The sequence below is a fragment of the Channa argus genome, chromosome 1 (genome assembly GCF_033026475.1).
Source record: "Channa argus isolate prfri chromosome 1, Channa argus male v1.0, whole genome shotgun sequence".
NCBI lineage: Eukaryota > Metazoa > Chordata > Actinopteri > Anabantiformes > Channidae > Channa > Channa argus.
This window is the reverse complement of record NC_090197.1, coordinates 22,883,706-22,902,769: the sequence shown is the minus strand read 5'-3', so window position 1 is coordinate 22,902,769 and position 19,064 is coordinate 22,883,706. Positions and strand designations below refer to the sequence as shown.

The 19,064-nt window shown below is 37.1% G+C and overlaps 1 protein-coding gene across 3 annotated transcripts in view; it reads right to left on the bottom strand.

Annotated features, from left to right (window-relative positions):
• The window catches only part of khdrbs3 (KH domain containing, RNA binding, signal transduction associated 3), a 113,552-nt gene that overhangs the window by 55,272 nt on the left and 39,216 nt on the right, over positions 1-19,064 (bottom strand). For all 3 annotated transcript variants that reach the window (XR_010914693.1, XR_010914692.1, XM_067508076.1), the window contains exon 2: positions 6,413-6,531. Coding sequence is in view for 1 of the 3 variants with exons in the window: in XM_067508076.1 (XP_067364177.1) it covers positions 6,413-6,531 (119 nt within the window). In the remaining 2 variants the exon portion in view is untranslated. The remainder of the gene's footprint in view (positions 1-6,412; positions 6,532-19,064) is intronic.

Genomic DNA, 19,064 nt, shown 5'->3' with positions numbered 1-19,064 from the left:
ATTTGGCTACTCCATGAAAGGCTTCCTGGATAAGAATACCTCACAAGGTCACTGCTTTTTTGCAGTAAAAATTAAAATGTTATGCATTACTCTTTCAAGATGTGTTTTGTACAGACACCCACTGAAGTTATATAGCCTTAACATAGGCTAACACAATTTCACCAGTAGATGGAAATGGTCAGAGAGACAAAAGGAGAGTGATGCTTCTCTCTCCCTCTCCATGTTTTCCTTTACGAGTGAATTACACAGCTGTCTCTCGCAACTTTCTCGGCCATCAATTAGCCAGCTAGAAAGTTAAAAAAATGCCGGTTTTGTTCTACACCTCACCTATGTCTTTCTAGCCTTTTGTCCAGAAGCAAACACTTATTAGGAGGCTCCTGCCAATTCCTGGGTGAGGGATTTGAACAGCAAGCTTTAGTGATTCTCTCTAATGCAGTAACTGAATGTTGGCTTTTTATACTGACCAGGCTGAACTTCAGCCATTCTTAGCTCCTGTATGTTCCTTGTACTCTGTCCTGTGACTGGATGTGACCATGCAGGGACCCATTCAGACCATGCCTCAAAGAAAATACTATGGCTACTCCCACACCTTCACTTGCAAATGGAAATAAATGATCTCATACAAATTTCTGACCTTGGATGGATGAATATACTTTATAGGATTTGTCAGTGTTCACATGTGTAGACTTGTAAGCTCACTTAGCTCTATTCAAAAACTGCACCTCTAATGTAATTTGCACACTAATTAACTCCAAATATACTGAGTAGGACATTTTGGGCAAAGAAAATTTAATTTAAAGTTGTCTAAGCAAACAAAATGTGTCCTGCTTCTAATGTATTCAGGCTTACAAAAGGATCATCAAAAGAGACAGCACTGTCGGGGTGAACAAATGGTGTCAGGAAATGTTTTAAATGTGCTGAGTTTAACCGATGTCCTGCACATCCATCATTTCCACCTGGATAGAGCCTTGATCACTGAGCTGTGCCATCTCTTGAATATTGATTTACAGAGCCAGATCACACAGACGACATCTCTGCGTGTTACTACAGCTTTTGTACATGCGTTTCATCCTCCTGACAGCTTGATTATTGGACACAGTGTCCAGGATGTTTGTGTGAATATCTGTGCTTTCTGAACCCCACTACTGATGGATAAAATTGCTTGATCAAGTAGAAAAGCTTGTTTTTCTGATGAGGAAAAAAACTGCAATTGTAGGCTTTTTTAACATCATATGTATAGAAGGTGTATTGGGGGGCAGGCATGGACATTTTTAGGAAAAATAAAATAAGTAAAGACAAGTTAAGAATTTAGATTAGAATTAGTTGTTTTAGAATGTTTTAGATTTTAATCAAAATTTTTAAGTTGTCTTTAATTCTTTATTTGGAGTGATGTCCACTGAGCTTATTGATCTCTTTTGTTATCTGTATTATACTCTTCAAAGAGCAAAGTAATAAAAATCCTTTCCTGGTGCACACACTGCATATATCAAGTGTCAGGTGCCCCTGTTGCTGAGGGGTTAGGACCGCAATGTCACCAGCTTGAGCCTTGCCAGAGAACGTTATTACATGTTTGAATCCCTCATATCCTGTTGTCACTCCACTACTGTCTGTGATAGTGTAATGAATGTCCCCCCCAAAAAACACACACCCAAATGCTTCACCTTAACACATTAATGCATGCTGCTAAAAATATAAAGGGCTTCCAGTTCAAGCAAAAAGGGCAACTTGACCTCAGATCCCAATGAATCCTAAATGATTTGTGGTTATTTCATCAGTTATATTTTTTTTAGCAAAATGCACCTACTGAGAAGAAACATACCTGTATATGTTGCTTTATTTTTTTTTTTTAAGGAAGAACTACATAACTGTTAGGCCTGAGACAGTCAACAAAATGTGAAAAAATATTCAAAGTATAATGGCTCTTTCGCAGGACTAATTAATTCGATTATAACTAATAAGCAAAGGCTGATGCAGAGTGTGATTGAGTATAAAGAACGGAGTATAGCTGTATCAGAGCAGGGATGGGGAGAACTCAGCTGCAGCTTCAACAGATTAAAAATCTTGTGCTAGCACTTGGTTAAGTTGCATAAATCACTGATTTAATTTGAATTTCCAGTAGGAAACCACGAGAATGAACCAGGAACATTAACTATGAGTACTTTCCCATAAAAATGTTTAAACATTTAAAATCCCACATTTGCTACTAGATGATATCATAGTGTAACAGTACACTATCTACACTATGGTGTATGTACATAAATGACTAACCCAATGACCACACTGCAAATCCATGGCCAAGTAATATTTTATTATAAGAATATTACACATTATGCTCACAGAAAGAAAACAAGGGTTAAAAAGGGACCAGCTGACAGTTTTTACTTCCAGGTTCTGCAGCCCTGAATTGTGAATTATTCCGATTTTTTCTACTTTCTGCATAAATGTGACCAGATAAAATTTCCTGAAACTAGACAGAGGGAATTAAATAAAATAAAACAGATAAGAACATTATACCTACTCATGTAGTTACAGTTAAAGATGATCTTTATTATATGTGCTAAATATTTAAAATTTACACAACACAATAAAACTACCAGGTCATATTAATGATGTGGATAATCAGGTAATATATAACTGGATAATGTAATAGCACTATTTTAAGTTCCTCACTATTTAAAAAGAGATCATGGAATTTGCTTTATATTTGTTTGACTAATGCCAGTAAATGTCAGAGAGATGTGTTAATCTGGACATTTAAACAGAGCCAATGCGCGCGCACACACACACATACACAAAATATGGACAATTCTCCAAATATATAAATCTTACTGAACAAATAACTGTAATCCCTGCTGTTTATCAGATATCAAAATCTGTCTGGCTCCTACTGTGATTGATGCTTTGGGGCTTTGATACTGCTGTAGTTATCACGAGGGATTATGTGACTTACAAAAACCTTCCTGGGCACCGGGACTAGCTCATGTCATTAGACTGTGTGAGAGGATTGTGCTGCTGCTGTCTGTAATCACCAGAATAAAAGCTGATGGGTTTAATCACAGGTTCTCTCCTGCTGCTCTGTTGTATAGCAATGACTGGAAATATATAGTAAAAGCAGAATTTGAATCATTGGTCGTCTGTTGAAAAAAAAAGGAATGTGGACGATTAGAAAGACAATGCACACAAGTGAAGAAAGGACGTATGATTAATTAGCTAACTGGGAGTGGGTGCAGGGGAGAAGTGTGTCAGAGGGATGCATGAGGGGGTGGGCATATCTAAGAACTTTTTATCATGTGCTGAATGTATTACTGTGAGTCTGGCAAAAGGTGTGCTCACAGAAAGCCAGTGCAGACTGATTGTGCTGAGGACAGCGGGACAGGAACAGCAGCAGAAGGATAAATCACTGCTCCCAGCACAGAGAAAAGCCACAGTCTGAACTGGAAATAAACCAGTGGGACTCCTTACGCCTCGCTAATGGCCTGCAGCGCTTTCTGGCAAAAGATGCTTTCTGAGAGAAGGCCCCCAGATCCAGCAAATGTACAGATGAGCGCTGATAGTGCATCGTTGTTCAATAGATATTTTAGGTTCCTGAGTAGGCTTGACTTTATGTGTCATGCAAGTTAAATCACTATGTAATAGCTAAGACTATTTCTGTAGAAAATATGTTTATAAAAATCTTGTCTTTCTAAAATAATAACAAGGTGTGTACATAACATTGGGTGTGTATCTATGAGACACTACATTATACAACAGAACTACACCACAAAACACTAGAATATCATTACTCTTGTTAAGATCTTAGTCTAAACATTCATCAGTGTTGGGTATTAAAAATCATTGCTGAGGAACGACTCTATTTCATCACAGAGAATCAGAAGCCTGGAACTTGCTGCGTGGCGTCCTTGCCTGCTTCATTTTGATAAAAAGCTTTGTTTGCAGAGGATGAATTTCACCTCTCCGCATGTGCTCCTAAATGGCTGTTTGGAAAATGACTGTGTCACTTCAATGCCAAAAGTCAAAAGGTGATGCTCACAGCTCAGCAGAAAACCCATTCAAGTCAGACCGATCACTCTTGCCATCCCTACCTGTCAGATAGAACAAATTGAATTTGTCTTCCTCTGGTGGCTTGTTGGAGCTTTAAACAGCATATTAGTAGCTCTACTTATCAAAGCTGTCAAAGGCAAATCTGTTTAGCTGTAAACCCAGGACACTCAGGTGACTCTATATACATACAGTATGTTAAACATAGATGACACTCAATAAAAGAATTTTGCAGAGTTCATTTCAGCGGTGACTTTTCTTCTAGAAGTCGATGCAAATAGGGGGTTAGCATATACAATGAAGACATCTATATGTTGAAACCAGGGTAATGAGAAACTGTTCTTTGACAGTAGGTCTTAACTTCATAGAAATATACTGAATACACAGAAACATTAACATGAAAAAGTGATGTACTGTATAGGCAGATTTAAATGAACTAGTTGTCATTGTGATTACTTTCAAACTGAACTTCCAATTAAAAAATAACCATTATACAGCACACAATATAATATAAAACATTTTTGTCTAAATTAATAGCAGTCAATTGGTTAAATGTAATTACTACTCTCCTTTCGGCTTATCCCGTGAGTTCAGGGTCGCCACAGCGGATCATTGTCCGCATGTTGATTTGGCACAGTTTTTACGCCGGATACCCTTCCTGACGCAACCCTCCCTAATTTCTACCAGGCTTGGACCAGCACTGTAAAGCTGGGGAGGGGTTCCATGTCTTGCTGTTAGGGTTCAGTGTCTTGCCCAGTGACACTTCGGCATATAGCCAGGGCTCGGGATTGAACCACTTACTGGTAATATTCTGGTCCATAAGCAAACGCCTTTACCAACTGCGCTATAGCTGCCCCAAGTAATTAAGCCTTAAAAATGTCAGTGAGGCATGTGAAAAGCTGGATGGCAGCATTTTGTATGGCAACGTCAAGCTCTTGGTGCACACAAAACTAATGACATTATCATAAACCTTAGTTAAAGGTCAATGTTGGTCATTTTCTACATTCATTTTATTTTAAACAATCCACCAGTACTAAAAACTACGAGTTTGCAAGCTAGATTAGTTTATTGCATCTGTACTGTCCCAAAAAATTATTAAATGTTGTTGTAATTGTTGAAAATACAATTTATTTAGAAAATAACCAAAGTTATCCTTTAATAAGCAGATTTTAGAATCCTAAATTAGGTCGGTGAACATGGAGAATATTATAAGTGCTATGTAAGCATGTGTCTAGTCCATTTGTTTTTATTCTAAGAGGACAGGTGTTGACGGAGGATGTGTTGGTCACAAAGCTGGTATGGCTCCATGGTGGGTCTTCAAAGCTGCCATAAAGTTTTAAATTAAAAGCTGGGTGTGGACAGCACTACTGATTTTTACATCTAGCATGACAAACTGCCATTGGCATTTTTTTTATTGGGCATTTCATTAAAATTCTGAGCAGAAATGCATGTTCTGGGGAAACTAAACTCAAATGTAGCTCTAGGTTCAGTGTTTGAGTCCTGTGCTGTGTATCTACTTCATTCACCTACTTCAAGTTACCCCTAAATTCCCCTGGAGGGCTGAGGTGAAAATTTGAGTCATGCCACCGTCTAACTTTTACACCAGTCTCCCCATCACGCTCCCAGCAGGAAACCCCTGTCATTTACCAAGAACGTGGCTTCAATAAACACTGCCGCTGGTGACGGCTTCTTGATGCTGGCGAGGCTGAAGTGCTCTCAAACGTAGCAATAGTACTATCACTCAAAACAGCTTCACATCGAGGTCATTGAGCCAACTGTCTAGGACTCTAGCCCAGTGACTTATATCCTGCATTGCAATTGCACTCACCCTACAACTTATTAATTTTCATGAAAAAAAACTTCTGGCACTTCAAAAAGAACTAGAAGAGGATGTATTCACCATTTTAAGACATCCACAAAACACTCAAGAAAATGAAATCCACTGTGAGATAATTCCTTTGAATCATATATTCATAAATATTCATTGTCAAATTAATATACCAAGACATCAAAGGCTCATTGACCAAGGTCAGTGTAACAGAGAAGTGCCTGTATGGGTAGGAGGAGCAAGAATTACAGTTGTAACATTTCAAGAGCTTAAGCAATTATTCAGGCAAGAAGTAACATCCCTAATATAGTTCTACCCCAGTTCTGTCACACAACAGTCTGCCTGTTCGCCATCTTCCAGATACGCTACATCTAATAACATGAAGCATCAACACAAAGTGTCAAGTGGCTGTTGTAAGGAATTTAAATCAAAAACCAGATCTACTGTAGCTGGCTTCATTATCTATAAATAACACAATCTAAAATTCTCTATCTGAGCACATCACATTCTTGGAGAAGTCTCTGGTGGTGGTACTATAGCACTTACTTTAGGAAACTGCTTGACTGGTATTAAAACTTTCTGGCCCAGTTTCATGTTCTTGTTGATGACGACATCAATGAACTTCTCCTCTTCTTTACCTTCGTCTTTCTGAATTTTTTCAATTTCTGCCAGAAAAGGGAAAGAAGAAAAGTAATGAGTGATGGGTGATGATATGGAACAAAGACAAAAGACTGTCAAATGAGAGCAACAAATGACCGCTTTATTGTCATTAAAGAGACTCCTTCAACATTCAGAAAATACACTAACTGGTCTTTTTTCATGACTGAGGTGAGAGGATTGATACCAGGTGTGTGTCTGTGCATTTAGTACAAAGCTTGAGCCAGGGTGTGGTTAGGATATCTTAACATAAAGACCAGGGGCAGCTAGCGTGGCTTTACCCAGAGTTCAAAATCAGGGAGAGGTATAAACTACAGCTATGTTTTACTGGAGCTTGCCAGTTCATTGAGTTTAGGTTTTGGTTACAGTCTTTGGGCAGCAGCAATATCAAGGTGACTGTGAAAACAAGACAACAACCCCATTTCTCACCCTATGATACATAGGGTGGATTGAAAGTCTACATAGGTAAATGGTCAGGATGAACAGGTGGGAGACAAAACATAGGACTCTCAAAAAAGTCATCAGTTTGTTTTCAACTCAAACCTAAAGTCAGTGTTTGGCCTAAGCTTAATCTTGTGGTATTGGTGCCTGAATGTAAGAAAATTGTTGATTTGCGTTTAGTATATAACAAAGTTAAAGTTTAGTATATAACAAAGATACAAAGATAAGACAAAGAGAACGCACTAGACTGACCACTTCATTAGGTGCTCCTTTACAATCTAAGGCAATCCAATACAGCAGCTCTGCCATCAAATCCACTTCCCCTCATTCAATTTAATAAGGTGGCCAAACATTAGAACCACCTCTTAATACAATGCACTCTAGAATGACCCCACCACCCAATATGACTTCAATAATAAACATATTATCACTTTTTGGACAGTTTCAACTTAATAACTCAAAAATCATAACCCTGTAAAAGTAGAATTCAAGGCAGAGCTGCTGTATTGGACTATATTAAATTGTACAGGTGTACCTAATGAAGTGGCCAGCGAGTGTACATATGGGCTGATAATAATAAATAATGGGCCACTGAATGATACATATAAACTGGGTGGCTCACAATCGCAAAGAATATTTTCCAGCAGGCAACTACCACTCAAATCAAATTAAATTCTTATTCTTGTTTTTTCTTTGTATCAATTGCACAAATGAGATATGTTTTAATCTTTAGAGGTATTAGTGGGATATCACCCAACAAAACATACTACAGCAGATGTTTCCCAACTAGCTTCATCTCAAGAAACATACTGGGCATACTCAAATATTTTGTTAACTTAATTAATTAATTAATGCATTACTTAGACTCAACTGAAAATTAATTAGCAACTATTTTCAGTCAGTCAATGAAAAGCAAAAATAAAAATTCTCAGGTTTCTTTTGGGTTTTTAATATTTGTCAGTTTTCTTCTATGATTTTATGCATCTTTGTGTTGTGGAATTGTTGTCAAATATGCCACATGAAGGTTAGATCACTAGTCACAGAGTCTATGCAGTCTATGAAAACAGTTGTAAAATGTCTTCTTATGTTGAGGTAAATTAACTCTGTTTGGATATAGTAACTTAAACGTTATAGCAGAAAGCTAGTGTTACAAAACTGACAAACACTGGGAGACAGCTGATCGTTTCCTGAGTAGTAATCAGCAGATTTGCTCAACCATTTCCCCAATGGTTTTATTGACAAGCGTTAGGTCCCTTCACATTATTCATTATCTGCTATTTGGCACAGGCTCGATCACCGTAACACTTTGAGCAGAAATTTAATTTACTTGTACAGACACGACATGTGCCAGAGTCCCCTTCGTGTTCTTAGAAAAAAAGGTTGGTAGGACACCAGAGCTCACACCTCCAGGCTAACAAAAATATTGGCTGTCACGGTTCTTCTTTTGGGAGAGGTAGACTTTGATGTATTTGGAGATGTAACCTTGAACGTTTAATCAGATGGATAACATCTGTGTTTCAGTGCCAGGAAAATGGTTTTGCAGAGAGGGCAGCTGAGAGGTGCAGGGAGGCTACGCCAAAGACTCCAGGCTAAAAGCCTGGCAGGGGAAGGGGTGAGGCAGAGGGCGAACTCCATTACAGATTTATTTCTCCTGTGCAAAATGTTTTTAAATGGAAAAAGAAAATACGATTAAAGCCGAGGATCCATGTTACTTTAGGCTTCTGAGTAGACTTCTTCAACAGATTTTTGAAGACTGGTTCAGATTCAGATGCGATCATTAGATTCAGGTAATGTGAGTTCTATGTAAATCTGAAAACATGGTAAACTCACACACATTCACACCTTTAAACACCACATAACAAGATACACAACACACCATTTTTCAATTATGGCAGGTCAGAATTGGGCCAAGTATATCAGAAATGCAAACTGAAAACTGAAAAAGCAACTGTGATTTCTTAACAAAGCTCTACAGCATTACATTTGCAGAATGTAATTAAAACCTTTGATATGAGTTTTAACGAGGATAAAAGAAGTATCAGTGGGATGAAGATATCTTTAAGCTTCAGTTTATCCCGGGGGGGCAGAGTGTGCATACATTCTGAGAAAAGACAACATTAATATTAATGCATTGCCTTGCAACATGCCAAGACGGAGTTTCCTCCTTCCACCAGGCACTGTCCTCAAAACATTCAGATGCTGTGTTGGGAGATTGTGACTGAGATTGTGTTTCAACTGCAAATCCTCTACTTTTTTTTTTTTAAGCTTATAGCACAAATTTTCCAACTTGCCTATGAAGAAAATTTAGCATTTGAAGTCCAAGAGTCCCAGCCAGGCTCGGCAATCAATCAGGAGGTGTATAAGCAGCCAAACTGCAGCCTCAAATGATCGCGCCCTCTGAACATGGCAACACAGAATGAGCTGGTGTGAATTAACTAACCACAGGTCTTTTCAGAATATCTTGTTTGTGCCACAGTTTATGAGGGAAAAAAATGTGCCAATGTGAACTGAGAGCTACCTCCACCTCAGAGTCATTACCAAGTGTTCAAAAGAAACAGACTTAAACATGCATCACTGACAAAATCACAATGTGTCCATTGTTTTCTTTTTTCCTCTCCTAGCACTGTGAGAGTCATCTCTTCTGGCTGCAAATGGATAATGAATGGTTTCATATTCTAGTATGAGAGGCACAACACAACTCATTTAAAAATAACACTTAAAGTCTCTTTTTTGGATTTGTTTGGTTACTGTTCTTTATGTAGGCATCTACCATTCAGCAACAATGTTGACTTGTGAACCCATAGGTGCAGAATGAATTCAGTGGGTTGATAAAGATTTTAAAGTCAATTCAATGTGTCTCAGCTGCTCAGAGACTCAAATGGAATAAATAAATGCAATATTGAATTTGGCAGATTTACTTAAGATGTTACATTTGACTCTGTGGGCTCTGGAGGACCTGGCCTATATATTGTTGAATATGTACATACATCCTGATCCTCTCTAAGGGCTGCTGAAGCCTGTTTTCTCACTCCTAAAGAGCAGCTGAATTGTTTTTCTTGCTTTGCTTCTATTTCTGATGAGTAACAAATGCTATACATTCTTTCTTTCTTTTCTTTCTTCCATACTTTCAATATTTCTTTATGTCTTAATTTCTTTTTAATAATTATGAATTCAAAATGGTTTATTAAAACTTTTGCTTTATTAAAAGAGATCCATTATCTGTAACTGCTGGAGCCTATCCCAGCTGTCATTAGGAGAGAGGTGGGGTACACCCTGGACAGGTCTCTAGTCTATCAGGGCCAACAAAGAGAGACATATACAGAAAGAAAACCATTCACACTCACATTTACACCTTCAGGGAATTTAGAATCACAAATAGACCTAACATGCATGTCTTTAGAATGCGAGAGGAAACCAGGGTACCTGGAGGAAACCCACTCAAGCACGAAGAGAACATGCAAACTCCACCCCCACACAGAAAGGTGGCAGCTTGAACCAAAACACTTCGAACCAGGTACCTTCAATGCTACCCACTCCACCACTGTGCTTCCCAGAACTGTTATAGTAAAGCATAATCCTGAGACACTACATGATATCACTGCAACAAGGTCTAATGTGGCAGAATCTGTAGATTTGCAGATTAAATTATTTTAATTAAAGTTGTTTGCCTGGTTGTATATTTATAAGGGCAGCATCCAGGTATCTTTGAATGTTTAATTTCTCTTAAACCGTGAAGGACTGCTATAATTCCAAATGTAACTGAAAAAAAGTGTTTGTACAGTCATTCTTGCAGCATTAAATTGGACTGGAACATTAAAAGGATGAAAGTTTCCTCATCATACGTTGGTTAGCGTATAATGTTCCTGTTGGCTTTATACTAACCAGCCAGTTAACACTACCTTATAAGGGACTAATACTTGTAGCCAACTGTAGCCATCTCTTTTTCTCACTACAACATTAGTTAAAAGGCTTTCTTGGAGGTAAAGCTGAGAGGAATGAACAGGGGATCGACAGGAAAACTCTATGCATACTGTCAATTTGTTAAAAACACTGGGTACCAAAGAACAAACACGACACCCAACAACTTAAATAAACTTAATACAACAATTAGTAATTGAGGTTCTTTTACAAACAAATCCTTCATGTAGTTTCATGTAGTTTTTTTGGCTGCAGAGAATTTTTTTTTTTTGCTTAATTACTCCTGAATTTATATGTATTATACACAGCATATAAATATATTGTGATAACTTGAGAAATACTGATGTGCAGCTGTTTTTGCACAAACAAATGACACCATTGTGCAGTTACTTTTGTGTTAATGGAGTGCTGACATAAATTGTCTATTTTTAACCTATCAATATTTAATTTCTTACAAAAAACTTTTTTTTTTCAATGCCCACAAATTAACTTTAATTATTTTATTTAGTAGTATTCATGTTTCAGTAGTATTCAGTATACAGACGTAAGTTATTCCATACACCATCGTACTTTGCGTAAAAAAAAAAATCAATAAATAAGAATAAATACATTTGGATAAAAGCGTCTGCTAAATGACTAAATGTAAATGTTATTTAGTTCACCATTCTTATTTTTTTGTAGTTGTGTTATTTTTCCGCTGTCTTTGTCAAAGAAGTTATCTCAGGAAAAGGCTGTTGGATTATCTTGTTGATGTATGCCTGAGTGAAGTGTACACATTCCATACATACTTAAGGACAATGACAATAAAAATAAGTCATGAATAACATTCAAACCATTTTGGAGACGAAGATATCCAAAAGACAAAAACAAATAAACTGTTTATGTTGCACTTTTGTAGCACTTGTTTGACTCAAAATAAAGTGAAAGAATAAAAAGAATCCAGCTGCTCCTTACTAGTAAAAAAAAAAACAACAGTTTCAGCAGCAACGGTGTTCATCAGAGGATTAGGATGCACATACATATTTAGCAATATGTATGCCAGCAATAAGTGTCTTGAGTATCACATGATCAAACTGAGTAAAGCATAAAAAAAAAAAATTAAAACAGTCTGTATTTCATTGACGGATTTAATTCGAATGACAGAAAAAATTAATGGCTTTTATTCTTCGCATTGCTTTACAAGTCTATATTGTTGCAGAATGGCAGAATTAGCATTTCACTTTTAGTATACTACAACAATAATAAAGTGTAATATACCAAAAAACGAACATGGACAGTCTAAAAAATGTGTCCACCGTGGTGACACCACCTCACAATGGGATACCATCCCAGCTGTCTGCTGCTCTGTTAGAAATGGATTCACTTAAAAGCAGCTCTGTGATTTAGGCCTTACCATTTAAAATTCATAAGCTGGGTAGATTTTGTGGGATTATGCATGACTTCAGCTGCCTGCTGAAGAGTTGAGAACAGCAGCAATTGGGTCATTAAGTCTACCAATTTCCTGTTGAGGAGTAAGATACATCATCAACACAGTATTTGCACGCGAGGTTTACCCGTCTTTTTAAGCTAGATTTATACTTGTGTACACTGAGTTTTTTGTGTGTCAGTGTGTGTGTGTGTGAAGGAACTGAGCAGATAATGTTGAGTTCGAGTAAACAGATGTTGAACCACAGTTACTTTTACTGAAATTAATGCAAGCGTGAAAAAACAGCACATATTGGAGGAGATGATCTTTACAATCATTGAACCTATTGAGCCAAGGATAACAGTTGTTGCGGTCCTTGTTGCCGCATCGCGTAGTTACATTTTTGGGGAGTTGCCCTTTAGGCTACAGCATAGCTGTCTGCATAGGATCTGCGGCTATGAAGAACCAATGTCAGACCTATAGCATAGATTCAATGCATACGTTTAAATTGAGTTTCACTGTAGAAGATGAACAGCGGATTCAAAACTAAGAGACTAATATGTCAGAAAAGCTGTGCATGTTTTATAGCTCCTTTGTTGAACAAAATGCATGGTAGTCATGTTCTGTTCTGTTTTGCTTTCTCTTTTTTTTTTAAGTGTTTTGAGTTTTACTTTTAAAGACCATACTTTTTACAGCTGCAAAGGATTTTTTGTTTTTTTGTTGGTTTACTTACATAAAATAACACATTTCATCACGTTAAGCTCCAATGTGAGGCTTTAACAGCAACCCTCTTCTTTGGTAAAATGTAAACAGAAATCTGAATAATTTAATGTCAATGTAACAGCTCCAGAAAGGTGATGTATTGTTTATTCATGCCAGTGCACACTACAGTAAAACCCAAAATGCACTGGGTGGAAAAAGGGAAGAGAATACCAATGTATAAACAGGATTTCTTTGCTTTACATTGCAGTGGAATGAGTTTACTTTAGGAATTATTGTAGTTTCATTTCCTATAACCGATTACTAATAATAAAGTGGCAAGAGCCAATGTTGCTTTAATTTGAATGTGAAAAATAGCACAGGGTCAGCATTTCTCTAATAAGGCAGTCTGGGTGCCCTTAGTGGTGCCACTTTGGTAAACAATATGTGCGAAGCAAAAGTTCACAGCTAACAAATATAATGAGAACTACAGTCTCCCTTGTGTATGCACTGATTCAAACACTAATTATTCAACAGCTCACTCTGGCGTTGGATGTTCAAGGGTATTCTGACACCAATTTCTGTCTCCAACTTTGAATTAACTCGACACAGACCGTAAATTATAGATCTATAGATGTGACACCTTTTTAGGGCATGAGAGGAAGCTGTGGATGGGACTAAAGTGGCATGAAAATTAAAGAAAACCCCACCAGTGTTTTCTTTCTCATAGCACTTAGAGCCTTATAACCCCAGATCTTGGTTCAATTTAGTGGAATTGAGTGGCGGTTTGGAATTATTGTGCCTAAAAAATGGTTTCATTTCACTTTTTTATGTTGGTGGCTAAAACTAGAGGTATTTATCTAACTACAGTAGTATACACCAATGCACACGTCTCACTGAAATCCTTTAGCTGCAGTAGGGAAAGACTGTTGCTAACGTTTGCTTTAGGAGCTGGTAAGAAAGGAGTTTCTTTAGCTTTAAAGGGCGACTTCACCAATTTTCAACTTGCTTTCTATGACTTTAGATTCGGGTGTACATGTATATTAATGCTTTTAAACCTCCGCCTGATTTCCCTATATTAAAATATTTCACTGTTTCTAGCTCAAAGAACTTCTCCACTTCAGATTATGTCATCTGGGGGAGTTCTGGAAAAGCAGATTGACCATGATTACAAAGTCCATAGTATGAGCAAAAAGATGACTTAATCTGAACTGAAGGTTCCTCCAAGTGATGTCATCTGGAGGCGTTTTACAGCTAAAAGTAGAGAGATAGTTTTGATATAGGGAAGTCAGAGGAAAGTTTAATGGAATTCAGCTACGTGCACTACCCAAGCTAGAACCAAATAGCCAAGTTTATAATCACTAAAGGTGTAGAGATTACTTTGGTTTATAATAACGAAAGAAACCTTTGCCTATTTTAACTAGGCAACATAGCATGCTGTGCTTTATTATCTTTGAAGATGTTATCACTGGGCAATGCACTTGCATAACTAATTATAAAAAATCTGCAACAACACTATTTTATGAAGATTATTATTATTTGCACTGCTCTCTTTCTTTCACCACAGACAGAATGCATCTGCATGGAAAGCTTAGCTCACAGTGTTTTGTCTGGCATTAATATTTTAATTGAAAATTAGTAAAAATGTGTCTGAGACAATAAAACATATTGGTTCTAACTAGCACAATTGCAGTTTTATTAAAAGTTTCCCCACAACTTCTGTTTATGTAGCTAATGGTGAAAGCTCCAGTTTGCAGCAGACAAATGTATTATTTTGTTGTATTACAATTATGGGTAAAATAAATGAAAAGTTCAGCGGGAATATTGCATCATTAACCTCAAATCCAAGTTTCTATCCATCACAACATGTTTACATAAACCCAATCAAACAACTCTGGGGTTGCAAAGGTCAAGTTAGTTAGTTTAGACTAACATGGAAGAAAATCCAAGATGGAAGCTTGTTAACAAAATACAATCATGTATTCATGCCTACTTCAGTGAGATGCACACACATTTTTATGTTTTTAGCTTTGTCTGCTAGTATAAATTGGGTGGGTCATGGCAACCCCCCCCCCACCCCCACAATCTTAAATCTTACTTAAGGATCATGGTGCAATAGCTTCATTAACTCCTTAAATTCGCAAATATTAACTGAAACAGGGCAAAAATTAGAATGTAAATTACAACTTACCTAAAGTACCCAAAAATTTTATTCAGACAAGGGCATCATTTAAATTTTTTGTCACTCTTCTTATAACACTGTGCAACCACGGTCTAATCCCTGCACAAATCCACACTATTTTGACATATGATGATGAAATTGAGAATGCTGCCATTTTCCACTCATAATAAATGAGAATGACCTGTTTTACGCTGGCCATCGTTTAGGTTGTTTTCCAGTCCCATAACGCCGCAACACTAGACTGTCTGCTGAGGGTTTCGGGCAGTGTGGTCAGTGCCAGAAACAGTTTGCTCCACACACATTTCATGTGTCCTAGCAGTGTGACCACGCACATTTGCTGTGAATCATGGTGTCAAGGCTGTGACCCTTAAAAGAAAAACGCTAACACAAAAAAATATATATTAATAAAAAAAAAGAAAGCGCCTCAACTCTCTCCTTTCCTGAAATCTCAATTTCATTCTGGCTCCTCCATTGCCTTGACAAGGTCAGGCTGGCAGCAGGAATTCGTCTCACCCCCTAATCTGGAGATTACATTCTCGGCGGCAGGGTGAGGCCCTCCCTCCTTCCCTTTCCTTTTCTGCCTCTCTCCCTGCAACCCTGCCAGCCTGGCTCTCTACTGAGAGGTAACGAGCCAAGACCCGCTTATAGTGAAGAGATAATGTCCACGGATTAAGACAGAGAGCCCCTCGAGTGGTGCCTCTTTCATTTCAGTATCCGGCCTGTGAAGCATCGTAAATACATCCCATCAGTCTGAGATTCCATTCTGTGGATCTCTGTGGAAGTCTGTCATCTTATGGAAGTGTATGGTAGCATATGATCTTAATCCACTACACTCAGCAAAAATGGCAACAGCATTACGCAAATACAAAGGAACATTTTCACTGCGAAAATCATGGGATCTTATGGGATGCTCTCGTCACCCTCAGGGTGAGTCATGAATTTACAATGGCTGTGTAAGAACACGAAAGTTCCGTAAAGATCCCCTTGGGTGGCGGGGATGTTCAAAGTGCAGAAGCTTACATTTTAGGGCCTTTAGGATTTGAGTTACCTGAAAAGATGCCAGATTTGCTACAGGCTTCTACCTTTTGTGACACCCTTCCATACACCTTAGGCCCATGTTGTTTGCTTATCATTTAGATAGTTGCAGAGTGCATTTATTTTGGCACCTGTTCATTTAATGACTTGCTCACAAGGAGATTATCAAAGTGTTCTCAACCTGCCAGAGGTTTAAGCTTTACAAAATTGCATGAAATCATGAGCAGCTGCACTAAATAGAAGTGTAATAGATTGAGGTTTTCTAGATTTAGACATCAACATTTTTGTGCCTTGCTACTATCTAGAATTTTCCAGAGCTACTTTAGGTCACAAACTGAATTAGAATAAATTATAAGTTTAAGAAGCTAAGAAAATGAGCTGTAGATTATTCTGTGTCCTTAAAATAGGTTTTTCCAAATAATAGCTTTGGGTAATCTCTCCCTGCCTGACAACATAAAGAGATAAAAGATACGCAGAGCCCATCTTCTCATGTAGGTCTTTCAAAAAACAGTTATATTTCCCTGTGCAATCCAAATAAGCATGTGCTGTGATCTTCAGAAGAATCCAAGAGACATAAGAGGACATGCATGCGTCTGTGCGTGCATCTCCTTTTTAGCAATAACACGACTGAATGCTGCAACCCACCTCATGCTCCTCAAATGATAAAGATGTCGATGGTAAAATGCAAACACCAGACCCAAACTCAATGATTCGGTGAAGGTTCTTTTTTATAAAGAAGTTTTACTTCATTAGACTTTTTGGCTTATGGGGATTTGTTTGGTGAGCTGTTGAACAATAAAATGAACACTAATGTGTATTTAACAGAGAAAACAACTATTGACAAAAACAAAAGCCTGAAGTGAAGTGTATTTATGAATATTATAATACAACACATTGTATAATTTGCTGACTATGCTTTAAACAGTCAGTGTAAGTTCAAATCAAACTTATAGAACATTACAAACTGTAACCTAAAAATGCTGAATATGGAATGGGTTTCATCCTCAAACATCTAATATAGGTTAATGATATTCTCCCATACATAATTCAAAACATCTCTCATGATAAAATATTCTGTTTTCACACAATAGGATTAGAAATCATCAAGCTGCTCTGAGGTTTCCTGAAGGCAGCAGAATCGAGCCTGACTTTCTTTTGAAAAACTTGAAAATTGTGAAGAAGAATTCAAGATAAATCGTACTTTCTGAGTGACATTGAATCCTCTCTTTATAAACCAAACCAGACTCATTTTGTCTTAATCCACAAAAAATCCATGCATTTCTTTTTGTTTTTCATCTAATAAAAATCAATCTTTGACAGGGTATATTAGTGTATGGTTTGAAATAGATATACTTGATTACTAATCTTTTTTATCAAATCTTAATCTGTTACTGTACAAAATCTAGATCATTTATTAAAAACAGTCAATTGCACAATGTATTTCACTCAAAAGCTAACTAAAAATATTTTGACATGAATACACAGCATTCACTGGGGTATTGATTGTATATGATAAGAAATGAATAAATCTCGCTTTACTGCTTTTTCTGTTGAGATTTTGACTTGAGATGCCATGATGCACCATATTTGCAGGGGCTAGTGAATGTAAAAGAGTATTGCACTCCAATGATATAACTATGAGCGTGCACTTCATGTTGAAACAAAAAGTTTCAAAAAGTTTCTATCAAACTTTTGCAAAAAGTAGGAATGTCCCAATCGCGTTTCTTTCCCCAAGTCTTTTAGTATCTGCAGATTTACAGTACCTACATTAAATGTTAAGAGCTGTAACCAATATGACTTCTGGCTTCTGAAAATGACAAGATGAGATGTGTAATGTAGTAAAGATGTATAATTTCATTGGATGTTCTTGATCTGCAAAACTACTCGTACACTTCTAGCTTCACAGTGGTGTTTAGAAGTGGAATATATCTTTCCTCACAAACAATCTTTGGCTGGATACAGAAAGCAGTTTAAGAGGTATATATGGAATATATTACTTAGACAGCACAAAGATGTAGAGCTGAACTGTAGAGCCTGACTGTAAAAATGAGCGGTGCTGCAACAACAGCAAGTTAAGAGGACAAAAATATTGACCTCAATGAAGAAAGGATTGGATTCTGATCCAGCAAAATACTCCCACATACTCACTAATACAGATTCAGGACAAACTTTTAATTAATAAATGAATTGCCAAAAGAATATGCTTACTAATGCCAAGTTCCAGCCACATTACGCAAATATTACAAGTTGACCTTTCAAGATAAAACGTTAGGGACGGAAATTCCACAGTCAACAAACGTATAAATTGTTTTATGTAGTAATATGAGAAAAAAATTTTCTCAATTACTCCACACATATTGTATTTTATCCTCTGCTATTTTTCATCTTCATCTTTTGTTTTCATTGGCGCATCACCTTTTTTGAAATATCAATACTTCCAATCTCAACCTTTTCAGTTTTAGGGTTGATTCCCACATTAAATGATCAATAACTAAACTCAGGGATATTGGGTAAATGTGTATTTTATTATTAAAGAGACAAAGTATATTGTAACTAAGATGGATAGTCTAAATACTCAATTTATTAACAGTGTTGACATTCTCCTCAAAACATCTGATTTATTAGGAATAAAGTGTGATGAAGTTATGAAGTGTCATTAAGAATAGGTTGTAGAGAAGACAAGGTGCGACTAACATCCGTCAGTGAGTGCTTTCGCAGTAGCAGCATTATCCAGGTACAGAGAGTGCGTAGGTCCATCAGTGTTAAGAACCTGAGAAAGTGAATTGCATCTGTTTAGGTTTCACTTTATCTTAGTCTAACAGCCAGAGTTTCCCATATTCTGAAAGGAAAACATTGGTCAT